This window comes from Aythya ferina, assembly GCF_964211825.1.
Source record: "Aythya ferina genome assembly, chromosome: 1".
Taxonomy (NCBI): domain Eukaryota; kingdom Metazoa; phylum Chordata; class Aves; order Anseriformes; family Anatidae; genus Aythya; species Aythya ferina.
The window spans coordinates 2835437-2860068 of NC_140296.1; the positions used below are offsets into that span (position 1 = coordinate 2835437).

General features: G+C 42.9%; 1 protein-coding gene across 2 annotated transcripts; it reads right to left on the reverse strand.

Moving 5' to 3' along the window:
- Positions 1 to 1661: 1661 nt before the first annotated feature.
- On the reverse strand, positions 1662 to 14434 carry THAP12 (THAP domain containing 12). 2 transcript variants are annotated; one of them, XM_084512212.1, is made up of 5 exons: positions 14209 to 14434; positions 7520 to 7640; positions 5814 to 5921; positions 4800 to 4836; positions 1662 to 4522 (listed from the first exon to the last, which is right to left on the reverse strand). In XM_084512212.1, exons 1-5 carry the CDS (start codon positions 14295 to 14297, stop codon positions 2574 to 2576), a joined length of 2304 nt encoding a protein of 767 aa, XP_084368338.1. In that variant the 5' UTR covers positions 14298 to 14434; the 3' UTR covers positions 1662 to 2573. The 2 variants fall into 2 exon arrangements, with proteins under 2 accessions (XP_084368338.1, XP_084368339.1); XM_084512213.1 differs by lacking the exon at positions 14209 to 14434 and adding an exon at positions 11799 to 11910.
- Positions 14435 to 24632: the final 10198 nt, after the last annotated feature.

Sequence of the window (24632 nt, forward strand, 5' to 3'; positions counted from 1 at the left end):
TCAATGTTGTCTTTCAAATCATTACTGGATTCTCCTTGGGTCATAACCTTTATTTGCACCCTCAGCAATAAGGTGGGAGGCACTGTATTTTTGGTAAATGGTTTTCTTCCACGCAGTTCTCCTAAATTAGGGGGGTACCTACCACTGCAATCCGCTAATCCTGTGCATCATGCAAAGCCATCACTATTCAGACTTCCTGCTACAGGTTAACTGATGCACTGAAATGCCTAAAAAAAAGGAAAAAGAAAAAAAAAAAAAAAGAGGCATTCTACAGCAAAGGGACAATTCAAACAGCCTAAGTAAGGAGCTTTTGATTGATTACAGCAGCCTAAGGATCTCTGTGAAAGGCAGTGCAATGATCAAGCACAGCAAGCAATCGAGGCGCTCGGAGCCAGCTAATTAGCAAAGCTAGCCACAATTCGGCTCCTGAAGATTCTGGTAGCTAAAGGGGCATTTTACAGCATTTCTCTTCAATTTGTCTCAGTGCATCAGTCAAAAGATCCCATTTACATAGAGTCTTCAGCTCCTTTGGCCGAGTAGATGGCACTGGGTATCAATTTTCCTTCTCTGACTACACCTAAATCTGGACTCATCCAACCTGACCGTGCCAGCTGCACTGCAGTATTTGTTCTCTCTGCATCATCAGCGATGAAAAGTAGACAAACTGGAACAAACAATCAGAACAAACCAGAGAGCACCCTTAGAGAGGGTTGATGAGGCTCACCATCTCGTATCTCAGAGGCCACCACCATCTCACATTGCTGTGTTCATTCAGCAGAGGAACTCAAACACTCCCAGGGTGGAAAAGGTTTTTGTTTGTTTTCCATTATTTTAATTAAAATTACAATTGAGATGTTTTTTAAAATAAAATAATAAAAAACACAAATTTGTCTGAATTCTAATATTAAATTTTCTTTTTAATAGAAGTCAAAGATTTTGTCTATTTTCATATAGCCAAAGGAAAAGAACAAGCTATTAGTTAGGACACTATTTACTGGTTGAGGCAACAATTGCATTAGCAGGAAAGCATGGTAGTTAGAAAGCAAACACAAATAGCAGGGGAAGAAAAGATAAACGCTTTAAAAGAGTAATTTTTAACTACTCCCATGTAAATAAAAGCTCCTGAAAGCATTAAGACACACACAGCCACTTTAATATCTAAGTTTGTTGTAACTCAAGTGTTTTGTTTTCTTTTCTTCAAATTTATTCTTATTGTTTGACTGTGCTAATACCCTGAGAGTTGTATTTTATCCAAGTCTCTACAAGCAGTTTTCTGTTGCTGGAGTTTTTCTCCACTGTAACAGGAAAGCAAGTACATAAAAGGACAACTAAGTGATAAAATTGGCATGCATCAGGATAGCTGCAAAACTGCTAACTTCTCAGCCATTTCAAACGTAAGCCATTTCCACCTGTCAGTGTTTCAGTTGGACAAAGTTTCCACAATTAAAAGCTCTGTATTTAGAACCATCCCAAAATAGTTTAAAAAAAAAACCTTCAGCAGAACCAACAGACCATAAGCACTATTACACATTTTTTTCTCGTGTCTTAAGACAATGCCACTCACTAGGATTGTGAAAACAACAATAAAAACTAAAAGGTACCTTACAAAAGCATAGGCATTCTTAAAGAGGCACTACTTTACTAATAAATTCAATACTACATAAAAAGCAATTCACATTTTATTTAAATTGCATTAAACTGTACAAAAATGTTTTATTCTTGCCAAAAATATCAGCAGTATTTTCAATCTTACTTCTAGACAAACAGCAAACTTTTATTTTATTCTTTCCAGGGTGAGTTTACAAGTAAACAAATAATAAGATGCACATTTTTTGCGTTGAACAAACAGACTTCAATGTGTTTTTTTTGGAATAATCTTGATTTTTAGTGTCTTTAAGGAATTTCATTACTCCTGCCATGCCTGTTAAAAGCCTAAAGAAAAAGGTTGTGTGTCTCACACAAAGGAATGTAAACAGTCAAGAGATTAAAGAGGTTGACTCTTCCAGTGAAACCTTAAACGTACCTCTGTACCACCAACATTCGCTTTACACAAAGACCAGTCCACAGCATGAGGCTTGTGCGGTTGCTGGATTCACTCTCCAAAATGCCAATTGAATGCACATCAGTTAAAGACAAGTTTACGAAAAAAAATCTCTAAGTAACAGAAGTGAAATGGATTATACCCTTAACATTTTCAGTTTTTTTTCTTACCCTAATTCATGAGCAAATATGTAACAGCCCCATCAGATCTACATCACCACAACGTTCTTTTGCCAAGATGCAACAAAGTAAGTACCTAGTTAAGTCGATCAGATGCAGAAAGCACTTCTGCTAAGAGCATGGGCTTATTTTCAGGCTTGTTTGTTCACATCACATATTTAATGCAGACTAACAAAACGTGATTTGGGTCACGGACCACACCTTCTTAAATTGAGACCTAAAATGGAAATACATTTGCAGTAATTTATTTATTTGTGTGTTTATTTATTGGGATTTCAAAGTCAGCCTTTCCTTCAGCCTTGAAACCCAGCGAGCAAAAAGCTGTTTCACCAGGCTGGCTAGAGCTTAAAAAATTAAGCATCTTTTGTTACTTCGGAGTTGTTTGAGGGAATAAAGTCTTCTTGAAATTCAACTTTATCTGGATAGAGTTTAATGTAGGTGTCCACCATTAAATCTAGGTCGTGTTTTATATCAAAGTTTATGTTTAACAAAGCTAGGTTGCTGGACCTTTGCTCTGTCAAGGTGTTTTTCAGGTATGCCTTTAAGCGCTTCCGTCCTACTTCGTATTTCTTGTTTTCCACCTTCATCACTGGAAGTATGGACAAGACTTTAAGCAATGCGTAAACGTTAGGGAAAAACTTTATGTCAGGCAGGTGAAGTGCTTCATAAATAGTAGATGGAAGTTCAATATCTTTCCCTCGGTGCTTCCACTTGATTCTCCAACAATGAAGCTCAGCAGAGAGAGTGTCCGGATTAGGCAAGTCATTTTTGTACATGTCAGCGTGATGCTCCTCAGACGTATTGAATTTGAGCTGACCCATGACTGAGGGCACTAATGATAAACATTTAAGAGCTTTTAAATGTTGTTCTGAGAATATATCTTTTAATTCTTGAATTATATGTTCCAACGTGGGGATACTAAGGACCTCCTTGTAGTAATTCTCTGATGTTATCTCAGAGTCCAAGTTACCCTGTTGTGCTCTGCGAAATTTTCCAGGGAGTTTAATTTGTACATCGAGTTTTGTAGCCAAATTTGTTGCTTCCTCAAACCAAAACTCATGGTAAACGTCGACATTCTCCACCACTTCGTTCAGAGAATGCAACACCGCCGTTAGGCTGCTAGCTGCAAAGAACACATCTGACGTTTGCCCCTGGAGATTTCTTCCAAATGCTCTCGTAAAAGACAGAGCATGTTTCAGAATTACAATAGTCACAATGAAGTCAAAATCCGTTATTGCGCTTGAAAGTACAAATGCTCGACCGGCAATGAAGTTGTTCCACCTGACAGACGTGTCACTGTTTACCGCATCCAAACACAGCACCAAGGCTTGTATGAGGTCCACTAACACCTCAAAAGTATCGTGCCTGCCTGTCCAGTGAGAACGGCAGATCTCCTTCAGCTCATTGCTCTTCTCCTTATTGTTCTGAAAAAGAACAGAAATTGTATTGTCCAGTTCTTCCAGCAACTGCGGGGACTGCCGAAAAAGACAGCAAACTTCCTCGATTGTTCCCAGTGCCGTGGAAACTCCAACAACAGGAACGGATTTTGCCAACCAGACGTTTAAGGCACAAGAGGAACACAGCGTATAAACGGCTTGCGGATACTTCTCCAAGAGTCTTGTAGCCACAACTTTCATTTTAGAAGCAAACCCGCTGGAGACAATGTAGGCTTGACCTCGACAGTACTCCATGTTTAGTCCCCACTTTTCAGTAATAGTCGTATGGAACTTAACAGCTAAAATGTCAGGATCAGCCTCATAAGGTAAAAACCCAATGAATTCTTCTCGTAGATTGTGAGAATCATCAACAAATCTCACCAAGACTGGCAAGTGTTCCTCTCCTGCTATGTCTACCACTTCGTCAGTAACAATAGAAAAGAAGTGCGAGTCTCTTACTTCCCTCAATGTCTCTTCTCTGATACAGCTCTCACAGATCTCAAGCATTTGTTTCTGCTGAGTTTTTGAACAATACTCCAGATTGACCGCAGTCATCTCAAACCGTTTCCTCAGAACTTCATCTCCAGAATTTATTCTACATTCCAGCAGAGCCTGAAAGTTATCTGAGGCAAAAATACCTTCTGGAAGCTCATCAGCATTATGGCCATCCAAGGGAATATTTTGTTTCCCCATTAGGATCAAAATTTCAAACAAAGATTTAAGGTAGTCTTTGTTTTCTCTTTCTTCCAGTGTTAAAGGAGTGGCTTCTTCTTCTTGCTCTTCCCCGCCTTCCTCTGAGACAGTGTTCTGTGCATTGCTTTCATTCAGCTCTTGGGTTGCCTGTTCCCGTTCAAAAGCTTCATCAACTACAAAACGTAAAATACCGTGTTAAGATAACATGACTAAAACATAATATTTGCTTTTCCCTACTATCCCCATTACCATTAAGTTACTGGAGTTGAGACAATGTTTCCACTTGAAAAGTGAATGAGTTGGAATGAGTTTAGACTGGCTACTTGAATCAAGCAGCAACTCAATTATCCTCCTGCTATACATAAACTTAAAGTTACATTTTTTACGTTACCTTATTAGCCTTAAATTTTTCAACATAAAGTTTTTCAAACAATTATTTTGCCCACTTACTCTTTTGCTGCTTCAGTGTTCTTATTTCATCTTCACTCTTAAAAAAAATAAAATAAAATTGATGTCAATGTCTACCACATGACCTTAAGATACTAAAACACATCAAAGATACGAATATTGTAGATGAAACCATATTGAGATTTTTAATAGTTAAAAAGTGCTAGAAGGTCTAAGAGAAGGAGGTTCTTTAGGTAGTTTATTGCTGTCACAACATAACTACTAACAACAAAGGAATACTTTGTTGCTACTACTAAGGTTCCCATACTTGTATTAGGAGTTTGTTGAATCTGAATTATGAGCAAATTCATTTCATTAAGGAATTCTGTTTCAGTAGGAACACGCACTATGCCAACAGAAAGAACTGTCTTAATCGTTTCCTAAGATTCAGTTAAACAACAGACTTATTAAACTCATGAAGAAATATTTAAAAATCATATTTCTCTGACATACAAGCTGAGTTTAGGAGTTGAATTCCTCATAATTTTCAATATACTTAAATCCAGAGATCCATAGACATTTTGTGTAAATGACACAAAAGAGCCATTGACAAGTCACAATTACCCGAGAAACTGCTTGATCTTGGTTTTACACATGATCATCTTTTGAAAACAATAAGCTAAAACATGCACGTCTGAATTACTGCAGACTTCAGAGGAGTATCAGGCAAACTGAAGATCAGTCATCATATAGCAAGAATTTCAGGGTAGCATGCCTAAGTTGTATTCAGTTAGCGCTGCATTAACAAGTAAAAGGAAGTTATACGCTTGCTTTCGAAGACAGAATCAGTTCTCATCTTCCAAATTATTTTATTAAACTTTTCTGAGTAGGTAAGAGTTCTACCAGTGCAATACTTGGGTATTTAACTTACTATCAGCAAAATTACACCAGAATAGCAGCACAGAAACCGCAAACACGCCAGTGCTACGTATTATTAGGCATTATATAGTTTCATATAAACTTCCTTGCCTTCACTTTTATAACATAAAACAAAAAACCTTACATAAAAAAACTTACCAGCTCTTTTATCCTTTTTCTGTGTCTGCTGTGGGGATTGTTCAGGTGACTTGTAAGATCAAATATAGTTGGCACGGCATTATCCCGTAAAACTGTTCTGTAAGGACTCTGTGAAGAGACATCTAGATTAGCGATGCCTTTAGGAAATGAGCATGGCCTCTGAAATTCTGTGTTTTTCAGACATCATGGACAAAAGAAAACCCCACGGCCTCTGTGTAATTTCATGTTTTTTGTGATGTGCATACAAAGAGCCTATAAAATTTGGTGGGTACACAGAATTTTTTTCCGGTTTATTATTTTCACTTTCTGATGCATCAGAACAAATAGGAAGTTGTGCTATGCAATTCACATTTCAGAGATTTAATGAGAACACTGAAAATTAGAAGAGGTTTTTTAAAAAAAGAAAACAAAGCACTACTACTTTTTCTTCCCCTTTGTATTCACGTCACAGATCCCCAATGCCATAATTTCAATTTACTTGAATATTAAAATTTCTAACAAAATAAATATTCTGGATATAGAGACACCTATGCCTCAGAAAGGAAACTGCTTATTACTAGTGCTTTGTTTATCATCACTTGTTTCACAGTTCTAGAAACAATCACACAAACATTTTCACAATGAAAACGTTCATCTGCTTCTTTATGTCAAATTATGCATATCCACAAGAAACTCCAGTGAATGACCATACTGAAGGAAAACACATCTGTCAAATGAGTAGGAGGAAGGCTTCCATGTGGTCATATAAATGTTTCTAGCAGTTAAAAGTGTTTTAAATAACATGTATTTGAATATGCTGTGAACTTGTGTCATCTAAACTGGACCATTTCCATCAAGCACAGACCTTTGACTGATCGTGTTTCTACATGTCATTAGACTGAAGTGGATTTCAAACAGAGTTTCACAAAGCTTCATTTCACATTCAGAATTTCTTCCAATATTCATCTGTTGGTTTGTTTCTGGGAAGCTGCCTAGTCAGAGACCCTGTCACGTGTAATACCAACGGGGGCTCCAAGTTTGACCTACGTATTTTAATTACCCCACAGAACCGACTTTTTCAGCCTAGAAATCAAGACTTGGTACAAAGCCACAAATCCATTGGTTCCTACTGCTAAGCAAGTTATTAAAATCAGCATCAGTTTAACAAGAAGAATTGAAAGCTATTATTTCATTAACAGGAAACAGTAACATGATTTAACTGGATAGAATACAGCAGGAACCAGAAGCCTGACAAACATACGGTGTGCGTAAACCTCATGGTCACAGCCGAGTGCAATTTAACTGAATTACACCACATACTCACTTCGGTAACAGCACATTAGTGATTTTAAGTAATTAGGGGTATGCAAGCTTACATTCTTACACAGAATACATTATATAATGTTGTAACGTCTAGTGACAGTAAACAAAATAAGCATGGTTTTGCAAGAGGAAAGAACTGCAATGAAGGCCACAAACAGATTAAATCAGCTGAAGCAGTTTCTCTTCCCAAACTGCTCATTTCCACCTCATCCTTTGTGCCAGTACAAACATCTGTGAGTCTGTGCGGTGCCCTGGACCATGACAAGGATGTCAATTAAGACAAGGAGATTCATTTTCCCAGGGACCACGTACCCAAGGGACCAAAGATTAAAATGCAGCATACTGATTAAAAACCTTAATTACATTTTGCAAGGTGCAATAAACAAATGCTTGGTTTTACTCACACTTCTGCATATCATAGAAGTCTCAAAATGTTTAGCGCACAGTCTGTAGTGCTTGTTGAGTTGATCTGGAGTTTTATCTTCCAAATCTGCCCTTCGACAGTTCTCCACCCATCTTTGACATCTGCAAGTAAGCAAAAAGAAAAAACTAGTTTTCAGTTTAAATAAAATCCCTTTCAATTTCAAACCTTACTCACAACTGGAGCACAGCAATCCCTGCCCTCCACGCAGGGCTGAGGAAAGCTCTGTGCACCTTCTCCTGGAAAGTACCATGACATCTTTTTTAAAATCTGTTTTTCTCCTTTTGTCCACCATTTAACAGCAAAGTCATGAATCTTCTCCCTCTTGCCTTTGTCTCATACATACAACATGGCAATGCAATTGCTCACAAAGCCCAACCATCTAATTCTGAACAAGAATTATATTCAAAAAAAAGCTTGTAGACTAGAAACAGCCATGGATACAGCCATGGTTTTTCAAACCACTATGAAAATAGTAATATTCTCTGCCTACCTTTAAAAAAAAAAAAAATGAATTTTTCCTTATCTATTCTGATCACCTGGGAATTTAGAGTTGAATTTCAGAAGGTGAAATAATAAAAATTCAAAAGCAACCATTCCACAGACAGCGAAGCCTGAAGTAAGTTTTCATTAGATTTTTATGACATTTATTTCTGCTTTAGATTAGTTCTCCGAGATAACAACACAAAGCTAAAGAAACATTTTACCAAGTAATAGCGCTCCTTTTAGATATCCAAGATAATTTTTCCTCTGGTGAGTAAATGACTTTCAGTAATTGATGCAAGTGTATTAGCCAGCTTGTATTGCCCCCAAGGGGGTCTGCACAGTTACCTCTGAGCAACACCACGCACAGACTGATTCTGTACAGCTACTCCAGTACAACCCATCTATTTTATCTGTGCAGTAAATATACACATATAAATTAACAAGATTCCAGCAGCCATTAATATCTCAGTATTTAAAAGATAAACCCAATCACTTCCGTCCTGCAAAAATCATTCCCTGAAGCATTATTGTCATGTACACGCACCTTGTGGCATCACAGATCGACCACAACAGCACATGAGGAAATACAGCTGAAAACACAGATGATTAAAACCTTCACATGAATGTAGCTGATGATTTGATCATTGTTCTAACTACGTAATGAGGTTGCAGAAGCTCCCGGTCCTTCTAGGCTAAATCGCCCCCCAGTCAAACACAAGAAGGCCAGGGACAGCTACATGGTAAGGAATCCTGATGCTATCACAGTAATGCTACATGAAAAGCGAGGAATTTTCATTATATTCTTACTGTACTTTACAACACATCTCTCAGCTACATACTTTTCAGCTTTTCAACTCAAATTTCTTAGCTAATAAATTGCTAGAAGCTATAAGTAAATCTATTATTCTTTTTCACTACAAAAATGAAATTATTGCTCACAGGAGCAAGGAAGGAGAACAATAATGAGCGATTTTTCAATAATTTAGGGATGACAGTCGTTTCTCCAGGTGTTTTGGTGGGCGACCTAAATGAAGAAACCCACAGCTCTGTGTGGATTCCCCACCACATCTACTTTAACTGAGTACCTAAAGGACAACTGTGCAAGTGAAAAAGGAATCTTGGATCCTGCTCCCTGCACTGTCTGTGCATTGTAACTTTAGCTCATGCAAAACATAAAAATAACACTGGCAACAAGTACCATAAAACAGGGATAACTTCTACCCGATTGTTATTGTAGATCTATACATAATATCCTGAATTATGGCTTAAAAGAAAAATATCTTCTCTTGCTCAGCCTTTTGGCAGCACGGACCTTGCACTCTTGCATTCTTCGTTTCACCAAGCAGCATAAACACGGACCTCTCACATGGGACACCTTTAATGTGCAGATTATACTGAATCTGGCTTTAGTACTTTGAGCAGTTGCTCCAGTTACGAGCCAGTTAATTAAAAGTAATCACATCGGGCTGCCACACAGGCTGATGAACCTTCCTATTGCGGTGAGGGCTTCAGTCCAGAGCAAGAGCTTGACCTTGGCAGATTTTTTACCTGCCTCTCTCCAAGGACTCAAGGAAGCCATGGAAGACCACCACGGAGGAAAGTCAAAGCTCCTCATGTTACTACTCCTCTGAATCACCTCCTGGCAAACCCACGGCAACAAACTGGTGGCAGCAATAATGTGTCTGCAGCACACGTCCCAGAACTGCCCCATAGTTGTCGTGGACAAAGTCAGCCTGAATCCCTTTACCTCTGATGTTGCCATCCAGAAAACAAGTTAAGAAGATGGTAGCAGCAGCTAGGCACCAGATCAAGAAAGATACCAAAAGCTCCTCAGAATGGTCTCAGGAAATGAGTTTTACAAAGATAAAATCAACCTCCAAATACACCTCTCCCTTCCTGACTTCTCTCCCAGTTATATTAGAGCAGCTGCTGCCTTCTGGGCTGGTCAACTCTGAGCACAGAGTCCCAGAGAAGCTTTGGCACGGACAGCCTGAGTTTGTGGATCCTGATCAGGCACAGGCACCAGGCTCCTCACCCTGCTGGAGCAAAAGATCAGTAAATGAAGCTCCAGATGTCTAGGAAACTTTACTGGCAAAGGCTGGAGTGCTGATGTTTTCTCAGGTAGCCACAGGATAAAAGGGAGATGGTGGAGGTTAAATGACTGGACCCAAGCTCTTGGATACAAACTCCATCTGAGACTGCAATTGGCACCTCAGTCCATCTATGAGTTTGGCTCCTCAACAAATTCACTCCAAAGAATGAGCAGAAGAACAAAGAAAAAAGAGGTCAGATGCCTGAAAACACACAGCGTAGCTGTGCTGCTTGGATAACACCATGCAATTAGAAAGATTTTAGAATAAAACTAGGTACAAAACGCTGTTTAAGCGTTCAACTAACTCACACTGTACACTGTGGTGCGAGTGCTTCAGTTGCAAAGTATTTGGCAAAAATTAAAATGCAGTCCAACACAGTATTTTGCACTAATGCTTAGATGCCATTCATCAAGTTTTAAGGAGGTTTCCTTCGATGACAAACACAGATCCTACCGTCTGCCTGGGCTGCATGAAATGATAAAATACCCTTCCTTACTGGCATAACAGAGGCTGCCTACTTACTTACACTCATGTTTGATGTGAAAATGCTAGACACAACCCATTACATTCGATTGGTTCTTTTCCAAAGCCTAACCTGTGCACCTGCTCTTGCTTTTCTCAGATAGCAACAAGCAGTGAAGCCAGTCTTAAAGTTGTGCCAGGGGAGGCTCAGGTTGGCAATGAGGAGACATTTCTGCTCAGCAAGAGCGGTCAGGCCTTGGGACGGGTTGCCCAGGGAGGTGGGGGAGTCCCCGTCCCTGGGGGTGTTCAAGGAGAGGTTGGACGTGGTGCTTGGGGACAGGGCTTGGTGGTGACATTGGTGGTAGGGGGTGGTTGGAGCAGGTGATCTTGGAGGGCTTTTCCAACCTTAATGACTCTAAGATTAGAGCTCTTAGCACTGAATTGGAAAAAAGTAAAGGCAATTACTCAGTTATTGTAGAAAACCTGAAAGCAGTAAGGTTGTACAGACAATTCACCTAGAATTATGTATTTCTCAATGATTTTTTTTAATTAAAAGTTTCCAAGACTCACTCTAATTCTGTTAGCTGCCAAGAACAAACCACATTTTTGGCACGAACAACTTTGCTCCCCATTCCCATTTGACCTACGAGGGTAAGAGGTCTCTATGACAGCAAGCAGCACTGCAAGGCCGCAGCAGTAACATCGCCTGACATCTACAGTTACTTGCAGAGCAGTGCTGCAGTTCATGTTAATAGTTATTAAATTGAATATACGATCATTTTGGACATTTTGCTACAGGTTTGGATATAAAAAGTAGAAGGTATTAGGGGAAAAAAGCGTAGCTAGCATTGTAACTGCATATTTTAAGAGCACAGCAGACAAAAAACGCTAGAAAGAGCTCAGGTATAGGTTCTCCTTCCCCTGCAAAGAAACTGCCTAGATCATCCTTCAGGGTTGATTTTACCTATTTTCTACTACTCCCTTAGAGGAATGTTAATCATTTTAGCCTGAACTACTTCACGGGGATTATGAAGTAGTCATGAAAAGAGAAAGCTCGCCTACCAGTGCCTTTGTAGACACGTAAGCCAGTACACCCTGCCTAAAACCACATCCTTGATCTACTTCTATGGATGTTTCAGTAATTTATGTTGTTTAACTTAACATAGATGATGCACATTTTTGGATATATTTCTGTGTATTTCTTTCAGATGTGTCAAGCACCTGGAGGAAACCAGCAGGTGTCACGTGTCCATCGCTGGAAGTTCAGCCTTAACTGCCTGCTGTTAGAACTGCCACTGCTCTAGGGATAACACCTTCGAAAAGTGCGAGGAGCAAGTGAAGTCAAGAGGTGGCAGCTAGACACAGTGAGCTTCTACATAGGAATTTCTACACCTAAACGCAGGATTTATTTCTTGCACCTGTCCCACTCCTCTCACCCATTGTCCCAGCCCACCTCATTAGGACTGTCCTCGCCACGTGCCACCACCTCAGGGTACCGAGGGGCTGCCACCACCTGACGCAGCGCTGGCCCTGTTCCTGCACCCCTTCGCACCCCCACACACACGTGCGTCCCCCCAGACCCCATGTCCAGGCACCCCCTGACACCCTCAGCCCCCCCAAATCCCAGCTTCCCCCTACACCTCCCCACAGAGCCTCAGCTCCCCCCAGACAACCCCCCTCACACTCTCAGGTCCCACCCCCCAGCCTCAGCTCCCCGCAGACCTCCACACACACACCCTCAGCTCTCCCCCCAAAAAAATCTCAGCTCCCCCTACACCCCCCACACACACCCTCAGCTCCCCCCTCACACTCTCAACTCCTCCCAGGCCCCCCCTTCAACACCATCAGCCTCCCCCAAATCCCAGCTCCCCTACACTCCCCTCACAGAGACTCAACTCCCCCCAGACCCCCCCCTTCACAACCTCAGCTCCCCCCCAGGACCCCTCCTCATCCTCTCAGCTCCCCCCCAACACCCTCATCTCCCCCAGGACCCCCCCCCCTCACAGCCTCAGCTCCCTCCATGCCCCCCCCCACACACACTCTCAACTCCCTCCCCCAGCCTCACCTCCCCCTTATACCTCAGCTCCCCCTACACCCCCCCCTCACAGCCTCAGCTTCCTCCCAGCCCCCCCCAGCCTCACCTCCCCCTAGACCCTCTCCTTTACACCCTCAGCTTCCCCCCAGGCCCCCACCTCGTCCTCTCAGCTCCCCCCCAACACCCTCATCTCCCCCAGGCCCCCCCCATAACCTCAGCACCGCCCAAACCCCCTCCTCATACCCTCAGCTGCCCCCTACACACACACAGAGCCTCAACTCTCCCCGAGACACCCCCCTCATACCCTCAGCTCCCCCCTAGGCCCCCTCCTTACACTCTCAGCTCCCCCCCAACACCCTCATCTCCCCCCAGACCCCCCCCACACACACCCTCAGCTCACCCCCACAGCCTCAGCTCCCTCCATGCCCCCCCCACACCCTCAACTCCCTCCCCCAGCCTCAGCTCCCCCTACAGCCCCCCCCACAGCCTCAGCTTCCTCCCAGCCCCCCCCCAGCCTCAGCTCCCCCTAGATCCTCCCCTTTACACCCTCAGCTCCCCTCCAGGCCCCACCTCATCCTCTCAGCTCCCCCCCCAACACCCTCATCTCCCCCAGGCCCCCCCTCATAACCTCAGCACCCCCCAAATCCCCTCCTCATACCCTCAGCTGCCCCCTACACATACACAGAGCCTCAACTCTCCCCCAGACACCCCCTCATACCCTCAGCTCCCCCCTAGGCCCCCTCCTTATACTCTCAGCTCCCCCCCAACACCCTCAGCTTCCCCCAGACCCCTCCTCAAACCCTCAGCTCCCTCCCCCTGCCTCAGTGTCCCCCACACCCCCCTCACAACCTCAGCTCCCCCCTGAGGCCCCCACCTCATACTCTCAGCTCCCCCCAACACCCTCATCTCCCCCAGACCTCCCCCCACAGCCTCAGCTCCCTCCACGTCCCCCTCCTCACACCCTCAGCTCCCCCCAACCCCCCCCCTCATACCCTCAGTTCACCCCACACACACAGAGCCTCAACTCTCCCCCAGACCCCCCCCTTCACACCCTCATCTCCCCCCAAAACCCCTCCTCATACTCTCAGCTCCACCCAACAACCTCATCTCCCCCCAGACCCCCACACACACCCTCAGCTCCCCCAGGCCCCCCCTCACATCCTCAGCTCCCCCTAGACCCCCCCAAAGACCCTCAGCTCCCTCTCCAGTCCCTCATCTCCCCCACACACCCCCTCACCCCCTCCAAATCCCCTCTCCCCCATCTCCCCCCTCACCCCTTTATCTCCCCTCATCCCCTCACTGCGGGGGGGGCACCCAACGGCCGTCCCGGCGCATGCGCAGCCGCCCTCCCCCTTCCCCCCCTCAGGCCGGGGGGTCCCGCAGCGCCCCGCCCCGGGCACCACACGGCGGGCGGCCTCCACCGGGAGCCCACAGCTCCTCACAACCCCTTTTTTATTCCCTTAACGCTCCCCCTTCCCCATTTTTCCCCCTTTTAGGATGAGGCCGAGCTGCTAGCGAGGTGTGGGGGTAAAAAAATAAGAAAATAAAGGAGGTGAAGCTGCCCCCCCCCCCCCCTTCAAATCCCCATCCCCTCACCTGACGGGGTCGCGGGGGAAGCGGAAGAAGGCGAGGTCGGACTGCGTGCTCTTGCGGGTGCAGTTGGGGGCCGCGCAGAAGTTCGGCATGGCCACAAAAAAAATAAAAAATAATTAAAAAAAATAAAATAAATAAAGCCCTCCCCCTCCCCCCACGCCGATAGAGGAGGAGGAGGAGGAGGGAAGCGGCCCCTTTAAATCCGAAAGGGGGGGGGGGACAGGGGGGGCGGAGGAGGAAGAGGAGGAGGAGGAAGATGAAGAGGGGGGCGGTTGGGGGGGGGGGGGGAGCGGCTCCACAGTGCTGTGAGCGGCCGGGAGGATTCACCGCCGGGACGGGGCGCGCGCCGGGGCCGCCTCCTTCCCACAAGGCGCCGCGCGCCGGCGGGGGCGCTTCCCGCCGAGCCGCGCGCCTGCGCGGTAATGGGAAAAGTGGGGGGGTGTTGCGCGGGAAGGGGCGCGGCGCATGCGCGGAGAGGGCGGGTGAAGGCAAAGTGGGGGTGGGGGGGTGAGGGCAAGGCCTAGGGGTGTTAATAAGGGGTTAAATCCCTAATTAATCCTTCCTTAATCAATAATTAAGGCTCTAGGCTGCTTGTAGACGCTCTGTAGGCTGAGGAAGAGCGAAGACTAACGTGGCAACCCCCTCCAATGGGTTAATTCCTCATGGCCAATAAATTCAGGCTCCTGAGGTTTTATCACCGAATCACAGAATTTCTAGGTTGGAAGAGACCTCAAGATCATCAAGTCCAACCTCTGACCTAACGCTAGCAGTCCCCACTAAACCATATCCCTAAGCTCTACATCTAAATGTCTTTTAAAGACTTCCAGGGATGGTGACTCCACCACTTCCCTGGGCAGCCTGTTCCAATGCCTCACAACCCTCTCAGTAAAGAAGTTCTTCCTAACATCCAACCTAAAACTCCCCTGGCGCAACTTTAGCCCATTCCCCCTCGTCCTGTCACCAGGCACGTGGGAGAACAGGCCAACCCCCACCTCACTACAGCCTCCTTTAAGGTATCTGTAGAGAGCGATAAGGTCGCCCCTGAGCCTCCTTTTCTCCAGGCTCATCACACCCTGAAGTTTATCTCACTAATGAAACTCATCCATTAAAGCCACAAAAATTACTTTTAATACCTTTATTATTATTATTATTTATTTTAAATAAAAATTAAGTATTGCTGGTGGTCAGTTAGCTAATCCTGGTCACTCTTGGTTCCCAGCTCCTTCCATTGGCTGGCACAGCCTGCTTTCCCTGGGAGGCAATTTAATTAATTAATTCCTCTATTCACTTAACTGTGGTGCCTTCAAGAATCACAGTGCTTAAAATCAAGAAATCTGCACTTGATACTAGATAAACAAGTTGATTTATTATAGTTTTAGCTAGTTTATAGTTTGCAAGTGCAAACTGTACAGACAATATAAGTAATACTCAAACAATATGAATAATGTTCAAGTATGTGCTATATTGAGTAAGTTTACCCTAAAAAATGAACTTCAGTTGCAGAATGAGGTCATGACCTTTTTATCTGGTGTATCCTGTTTTCTCTTTTAGGGAAGTGTTAATCCACAGCCTGGACAGATATTGAGACAAGCCAAGAGCTGAAAAAGAGTATTATAAGTAATAAAGTAAATGAAACAGGGAGTATACCTACTGTGAAGACTTCATCAGCTCTATCATAGGCAAAAATAAAACAGAGCTTAGAGGGAAAAAAAATAATAATAATAATTAAAAAAAAATAGGAAATAGAAAAGTAGATAGTTAGAAGAAGAGACTCATTCACCAAGAATGGCCTGCTGGTAATTTGAGGAATTAGACCCAGCAGCTCTGAAATGTATAAATGGTGATGTCAAACAAGAATTGTTTCAGATACAGTAGCACTGTTGTGCAAGAGTTTAGCTTTGATGTAGCCATCTCTTACATACCTTTAAAGTCATGGGAGAAGAATCCTGACAAGGAGACTTAGTGGGATTATGGAAACATAATCTATATATATGAAACAGGCAAAGAATGTGTCTTTCAAAACAGTGAATAAAGTTGTTTGTTTGTTTAAAGGAAAAAAAAATGTGGAAAAAAATTTTGATTCCTTTTGGACAGCCTCAAAACTTTTCCACGTATTTTGTTAGTGTGAGTTGGAGAAAAATTGTCTTTTAGGTAAGGAAACCTTCAAAATGCCCTTCAAACTAGGAATATAAAAACATATCTTGTTGGACTCATTTCAGTAGCATGAATTTATTGGCATGTTAATTCTTTGCCAGAATTCTAGCTCAGCTCTGATCATTCTTTTTGAGTAGTTTTGAGTAGTCAATTTAAACTGATGCTAAAGATACATTTAGCTGCAACTAATTGCTCTTGCTTCTCTAGACGATCACAATATGCATATACATTGAACATTGTTAAGAGAGTTAATCAGGTGAGAAGTAACTTTTTAAAATACACTCATTTATCTTTAATAGGTCGGTTCTAATTCAGGTAAATTTGTTCTTTGATTTCCTATGCATATTGCATGAATGTTCATGCTCATGCAGGAGAGAGCAGGATCATTTTTGGTTGAAGAAATAGTTGAGGAGCATGAATGTACAATGTTAAGGTGAAGCTCTGTAATTTAAAAACACTTTTGAAACCTGATTCAGCGTGAAAAAATAATTCTTCACCCTTAATTAATAACAAAATTGTGTGTTTATTTTACCCAAGAGCAAAGGGCCTTTTTCCTTTCAAATTGATTCACCAAACAGAGGAATTGTGTGTAGAACCTACTTCTGAGGATTCTGAAAAGCCAAACAAGAAGATTATAATGGCTGCATTAAAAAGAAATTAATCCTGGCACGTATTTCTAAATGGCTACTTCTCGTCAAAACTTCAGTTCATATTCTATCGTTTCAATCACCATAGAAGCATGTTGTAGCTGTTACGTTCTGGATGTGTATATATATGTATATAGGATTTCCTAATTAAGTGGATGGAATGGCTTATGCTTAAAGTTAACTTACTGAAGTTTGCTGGATGGTACTTTTATAAGGAGAGCAATTTTTTAAGTGATTTCCATTGAACGGAAACAAAAATCAATTGTTTTCAAAAAAATATTACTCAAAGTATGTTCTCTTAAAATTAGCTTCTGTTGTGGAGTACAGACATCATTGACACCTTTTCCATGTAGCCTCTGAAAACTGAATGCATAATTTGTATGTTGATTTTTTTAAAAAACTTTAGATTATTCAAGTATTGTTCACAATTACATTTCCAAACTTATCTCTGTATTCTCTTCACATTTAATAGAGATCACATACTGTAGTAGTAGTATTGTGCAAGTCATCTGGATAAATTATTAAAGGAATTGTGTGTGTTCATACAGATTTTTAATTGCTTCATTTCTCCCCTCTTAAAGTTATCTGTCTCTTAAATCCTGGACTCTGTGTAACATTACAGTGGTTGCAAAAGAATCTCTTTAATGTATTTCTGGAAATGAGCTGGGTGTCTCTTTGACAAGGCGAAGCTTAGTATGCCTTCATTTTCTAATACCGTTCAAGTGTGATTGTGGTGTTCTGGAGGCTTCCTGTTAATAAAACTTTAAAAATGCTTTGCAACAGAATATTTGTAGTCTAATTTGCTGTAATGATTCTTTGTTACATAACCTGTCACAAGCCCTACAGCCGCATTGTTGGTGGGATGACCTGTCTGTAAGAACTGAAGAGACATCAGGTTAATCCCACAGATGTATCTGTGCTCCCTTTGAGACAGGCTGAAATTTGTAATGGCAGGATGAAAAAGCAAGATCCTCATGTCTAGGGCTTGCTTATGATTTTGGAGAACTGGAAGGCAAAGGTGGGGAATAACCAATTCTTACGTACAAGAGGACCTCTGAGACCATGCTGGTGATGTACACGCAACATAACTGCAACTGTAAATTGGAGTAATGCAGAGTCCTGGCACCATCATCACAGTTAGCTTTTTGCAAATGATAGTTACAATATCTAGGATGACATTTTAGGTCATCAGACCCATCTCCCATTGCATTTTCCCTGTTTTACTGGAATCCATTTCATGGAAGTCGTGGCTGATTCAAAGAACACTGGGTTTTGAAGGTTTAGTATCAAGTCTTCGATACAGGAAAACACAGAGGGTGATTGGCTTTGTGCCACTCAACTTTTAAGCGAGGGTGCAGTCTGTGTCAGTAAGGGTCTGCCAAAATAATGTGGTTTTGTGTGCTGCCATAGCTTTCCAGATAACCTGTACTGAGCTATTTACTCCAAGCTGCCTGTATTCTAGACTACAGCTCTTCTTCCCCACGTGGGAAGCAGCCTTCTCAGTTATGCTTTGTGCTCACTCTTCACTTCCACCTCAGCTGCTGCAATTTCTGAAGCGTTCCTCCAGCCAAAGCAGACGATTGCAACGTTCTGTGCTGCTCTGTGGGCAGCGCATGCTGGCGGAGCCGTATCTAGCTTCCTGGCAGAGATGCACAAAGCAGCAACCAAGCAAATTCCTGCCCATCTGCCCCTGTGTGCAGGCGTTCATTTTTAATTGTTGATGCTAACCTTAATTTACAGCCCTTGATTTTCCTCAATACCTTGTCTTGATTGCACAATATATTGATATGAGTACATAGAGACAGAAAAACTTCCAAAACAAATAGTAGCTAATCAGGCACTGTCGGATGTGTGTTTAATACGTGTGCCACAAGGTATGTTGCCATTTGGCCAAGTTCTTTTCTATATCTTCATCAATCCATTCTGCAGACTCTGCACCAATGTGTTTTTCTTTTCCATGGGTGTTTTCATCTTGCCTCAATACCGTGTGTTTAAGTAAATTTTCACTTGGAAGGTGTTCTGGCATGGAATCCTCCAAAATCAGCTGGACGTAAACAGTTTATAAGTGATCATATTGCTAGGAAAAATATGGACAGTGGCTGTCCAGATAGGGAAATGCCTGGTGTCATCAGCCATTAGGTATTGCACTCTTTAACTATTTCTCCTACGGTCAATGGAGCTGCTTTAGTTGTGCAGTCTCTGTAACGTGATCAAATATATCCTTTACAGTGGATACAATCCCTTGCTTCTCCAGCATTCATTTTTAGTGCATCCAGCCTTGTAAAAATATTTATGTCTAAACTGGGAACAAGTCATTCAATCACGAGTTGACTTCAGCTTAGAAGCAATGCCAAGTGTGCTGGGTGAAAAGTGCAGCTGGAGAGAAGGTGCAAGCTTACCTAAAATACAACACGGATCAGTTGCTATAGTGGCTAAATTCTGCTGCATGCTAATCTGGGTTAAATGCCCTAAATTGCAGCCGTGTTACCCACAGTTTGCAGTACATGTATGTGGCCACAGGAAAGGACACGAGTTACAGTGTACCAATATCTTTAATAATTTGATTTTTTCCATGCTTTCTCTCTTGAGAAGTGCCTTTGCTCCTTTATACATTCTTAACACATATTGAATGCTACAACGAGAATGGAGATAAGCATCCATCTCTCTAGATTGCAGAGGGCACTGGCTTTAATCTGCTCTTCGACATGCTGCAGAGTGACACGATGAAGTTTTTTTTTAATATTATTTTAGGTTATATAATCAAGTTTTTTGCCTCAGTGTAGCGAAGTGTTTAAATGGGTGCTTAACTTGACGCAAGGTGGCGTTTGGATGGGTTTAAATCTTGCTGAATTTGGCTGCTTTCAGCACTGAAGTTCTTAAGATTTGCAAAATAAACATATGCATTGAATACAGCGTGTCTTGCTCAAAACAGGCAAAAACCTCTATTAACTGGCAATGCACAACTACCTTCAGGGAAAGAAGGTGAAATACTGTTACGGATTTAAGTACATCTAGTCCTGGGCCCACAGTGACAATCCCTGCATCTGACAAGGCTGTGTATAAAAGGGCTCCTCTGGCAAGCTGCCAGCGCCTGAATGTTGCTGAGGCTTCTGTTCTTATCTTAGCCGGGAGAAAAATGTGACAGGAAAGGGTTTAGGGAAGAAGAAAGAGTTTAGGAGTCTAAGGGTGGCAGAATAAAACTAAAATGGAGATGCTTACGTCAGGAAAATGTATCGAGCCACTGAATAATCTCTTAAGAGAAGTGTGAACTGTTGGCTAGGCCAAGAAAATTGACCAAGAAAGGATTTCACTTTTGTTAGAACCTGGGCTGACTGTTCCTCTCCTATACAAAATATAGAAGATATTTTAATAATAAATTTTAATAATAATATTTTAAAATATCTTTAAATTCCCTAAAATTTTAAATTGTCCATGATGTTGCAGTTATCTTAATATAAGAGTGTAGTGGGAATTTGGTTGCTAGCAGTCTGATAAAACCATTTTCTTGATTTTCCAATTTTACTTTTGAACTTACCAGTGTGAAACTGGAAAGTTGAAAATTTACAATTTACAGCAGAAAAGCAGCAGCTGCAATAGCTGCGCGTGTTCGCCCTGTAGTAGCGAGCTGATTTTATTTCTGCTCTACCCTCAGAAGACTGTTCTGAAGAAAAGGGGTATTTCGGGGTTTGTAGCAGTCCAGTTCTAGCTTGGATCAATGCAAGTCTGTCAGCTGGGTGCCACAACGAGAATGGAGTTCGTAGTGGCGTGAGTCGAGGTGTAGTTAATAATCCAGCATGAGCTGCAGTGAGGCTGCTGTGCTCGTTTCGTACGAGCCCCCAAAGAGCTGAGAGGAACAGCTTTGCTGCTGGTGACCTGGGCTGCATACAAATTGCATTCTCCAAGTGAAAATCACCACTTCTCCCCTGAGCTGTGCCATCTCACTGCTGGGTCCGAAACTACAGCGCATTGTCTTCTCCCTTCCATCGCCTTGCATGCTAGAGGGAAGCGTAGTGAAACATGGATTATTATGTAGGCTCCCAGAAAGTCTGTAATTAATTAGAGCAGTGCCTGTAAGTGATGAGAATCAAATTAGTTAAACTAATAGGGGATCTGAGGTTGTTAGGTCCTGGAGAATATGAAACAAAGTAGGAGTTGTTGGTGGTCACTATATTTCTTACTGGAACTGTTTCTTCAGGGGGACAAATTATCCTTAAATACATATAATTGTGCAATTTCTTTAAAAGATGAGCAGTTTGCTGTTATCAATCATAATGCATGGCTCTTGTATATCAGTCTGCCATTAGGCTTTTAAATTCTTTATAAAAGTGGGAAACAGAGGCACAAGAAAGGTGAAACAACTTGTCGGTGGGTCCCCGTCAGATGAAGAATCCTCCAGGTCCCAATGAACTCCAGTTTTATCTGTGTCAGTTGGCTGTAATAGGAAAGAAAACAGCAAGCTGTTGTTGACACGTTTATACCTAAGGAACCAGTTTGTATGACCAGCTCCTGAGTCACTTGTTGAATTTGGTTGGACTGTCAGTAGATTTACTACTTATCCTGGGGCAGAACTGGCAGGCAGCACAGTTGCATGAGCCTTGCTCATGGAAATAAGGTGAAATGGAGCTCCTGTCAACAAGTTTCTCTCTTGTTTTCCTTTTGGAAAAGTCAGAAAGCGCGCTGTAATTTTGGGTCTCCTTAACTGGTGACTCAATCAGTAACGGAGGATGTAGGTAATGAGAGCTAAGAAAGTGATTCATGGAACAGATCATCTTTATGAAACAGGTCATCTTGAGTGCAATCACACAACGTGTGCAAGATAACAAAGGGATCCAGCCCAGCCAGCAGGGGTTCATGAAAGGCAAGTCCTCCCTGACCAACATCATCTCCTTCTGTGAACGGGTGACTCTTCTATGAACAATGAGGGAAAGGATGTTGATGTAGTCTACCTAGACTTCAGCAAGGCCTTTGACACAGTCTCCTACAGTATTCTCCTGGAGAATCCAGTAGCCCATGGCTTGGATATGTACACGCTTTGCTGGGTTAAAAATTGGTTGGATGGCCAGGCCCAGGGAGTGGTGGCAAACGGAGTGAAATCCAGCTGGTGGCAGGTCACCAGTGGTGTTCTCCAGGGGTTGGTGTTGGGGCCCAGCCTTTTTAATATCTTTATTGATGACTTGCACGAGGGAATTGAGTGCACCCTCAGTAAGTTTACAGATGACACCAGATTGGTGGGACATGTTGATCTGCCAGAGTGTAGGAAGACCCTGCAGAGAGAGCTAGACAGGATGGGTTGATGGGTAGAGGGCTGAGGTCCAACATGGCCAAGTGATGGGTCCTGCATTACTGATTGATGATCTTCTCAATATGAGCCAGCAGGGTGCCCAGGTGGCCAAGAAGGCCAACAGCATCCTGGCTTGTGTCAGGAGCAGTGGGGCCAGCAGGGCCAGGGAGATGCTCGTCCCCCTGGGCTCTGCTCTGCTGAGGCCGCCCCTCGAGTGCTGGGTTCAGCTTTGGGCCCCTCACTCCCAGAAGGACATCGAGGCCCTGGAGCGTGGCCAGAGAAGGGCTCCGAAGCTGGGGAAGGGCCTGGGACACAAGTCCTGTGAGGAGCGGCTGAGGGACCTGGGGGGGTTTGGGCTGGAGAAGAGGAGGCTCAGGGCAGAGCTTATTGCTCTCTGCAACTGCCTGAAAGGAAGGGGTGGGGAGCTGGGGGGCGGCCTCTGCTCACAGGGAACCAGGGCCAGGAGCAGAGGGAACGGCCTCGAGTTGTGCCAGGGGAGGCTCAGGTTGGCAATGAGGAGACATTTCTGCTCAGCAAGAGCGGTCAGGCCTTGGGATGGGTTGCCCAGGGAGGTGGGGGAGTCCCCGTCCCTGGGGGTGTTCAAGGAGAGGTTGGACGTGGTGCTTGGGGACAGGGCTTGGTGGTGACATTGGTGGTAGGGGGTGGTTGGAACAGGTGATCTTGGAGGGCTTTTCCAAACCTAATAGTTCTATGATTAACCTTTGGAAGGCAACTAAGAATATATATATAAAAAAAGCTAGCATTTTCACATTCTGCATTTTCTTCTTTTACCCACAATGAATCAGTCTATTTCATATGAATTTGCTGAGAAAATTTCACCCATGAGACATTTAGCCATGTTTCTGTGCTAATGAAGTCTAAACCACCCTGTCTTTATTTTCATTTTTTTTAGTATATAATTGGAAGACTCTTGACATTTTGTTCATCGGACGTAAAGAAATTCTGTCAAGTATTGGCCTCATTTGGGCAGCCTCCCTGGATTGCTAAAATACCCTATGCAGTCATTCTGAGTCAGGGTAGCCTCTTATGCTTTTCAGGATTCATTATTTATGTTTTCTTTTCTTCCTTGTCCACAGTATCTCAGCCTCCCCATTGTTACAGGTAATGGACAATTGATTGTAGCTGAGTAGGTGGGTCTGAAGTAAATGGCAACTGTGCTGCTGTAACTACAGGCAGAATTTGGCCTTCAGACTTTCTGGACCTCTCCTGCATACTTCTCTGTCTGGGTCTTTATTCTTAATGAAAATAAGAAGTATGCTTGGAAATCGTGTTATGACATCTGCGAAAACACGGCAGTCACAGCTTCAAGCAGTTCATACATAACTGGCTCAGCTTTTACCTCTCTTTTGTTCTGTGCACAGAGGGAAATGAAGCGTGTATGATTTTCCTGAGCACATACATATGTATTCATGTGAGTGTTGCTGTGCATTTGTCATACCTCGCCTGGAATAACCTGATCCCATTGGCCAGTTTAGTCCTCATCTGGAAGAAAATCAAAGATCTAAAAAAAAAAAAAAAAAATTACCTAAGCAATCTCATTAAGTTTAATGAAACTGCTGATCCAGGCTGAGAAAACACATTATTAATGCTTTCTCTGAGAAAAGGTGAGCTGTGTTGTTAGCAGAGATTTCACTGGAGAGTGTGTATGAGGACAGAGTGCATTCATCAACACACAAACTTCAAGAAAACATTCATCTTACAACTTAGATATATTTTGTTTCTAAAAAAAAAAAAAAAAAAAAAAAAAAAGTTGAAGTAGTTTCTTGCTCAGGGAACAATTTACTCTACAAACTTAAGGGACAGCTGTTAAACACCTCATGCAATAAAAATGATTCTCTGCTAGAGCATCACAGTTATGACTGATGAGTAAACCTCAAAAGGGCTATATTATTCTGTTAAGCACTGCTCATATTGAACAGGATAATTGTACTAAAAGTCACATTTCCAGGCAGGTTTGCAGTGGAGCCTCTGATCTGCAAAGGAAAGGTGCAAGTTCTGGCACCATCCTTGTCTGCCTCTTCCTCAGCTCTGTGCAAAGCTTATGGCATTTGGTTTTGTTAGGCAATATTATGCAGGGATGATACTATTTGCCCTCAGCCACTTCTTATTTAAGAAGGCATTGAAAAAGAAAAAAAAAGGAAAATTGTGCTAGCTCTTCTGTACCATTCAGCATAATTATTTTCAGGTACTTGAGATTTATACCGCTGTGGAGAACAATAGGAAATTGCAAGTGAGAAAACATTCATCAATGATCACAGGGAAGAAACATTTTTCTTTTTTTTCTGTAGTTAGGTGGAAATAATAGCACTTGCAGATCTGAAAAT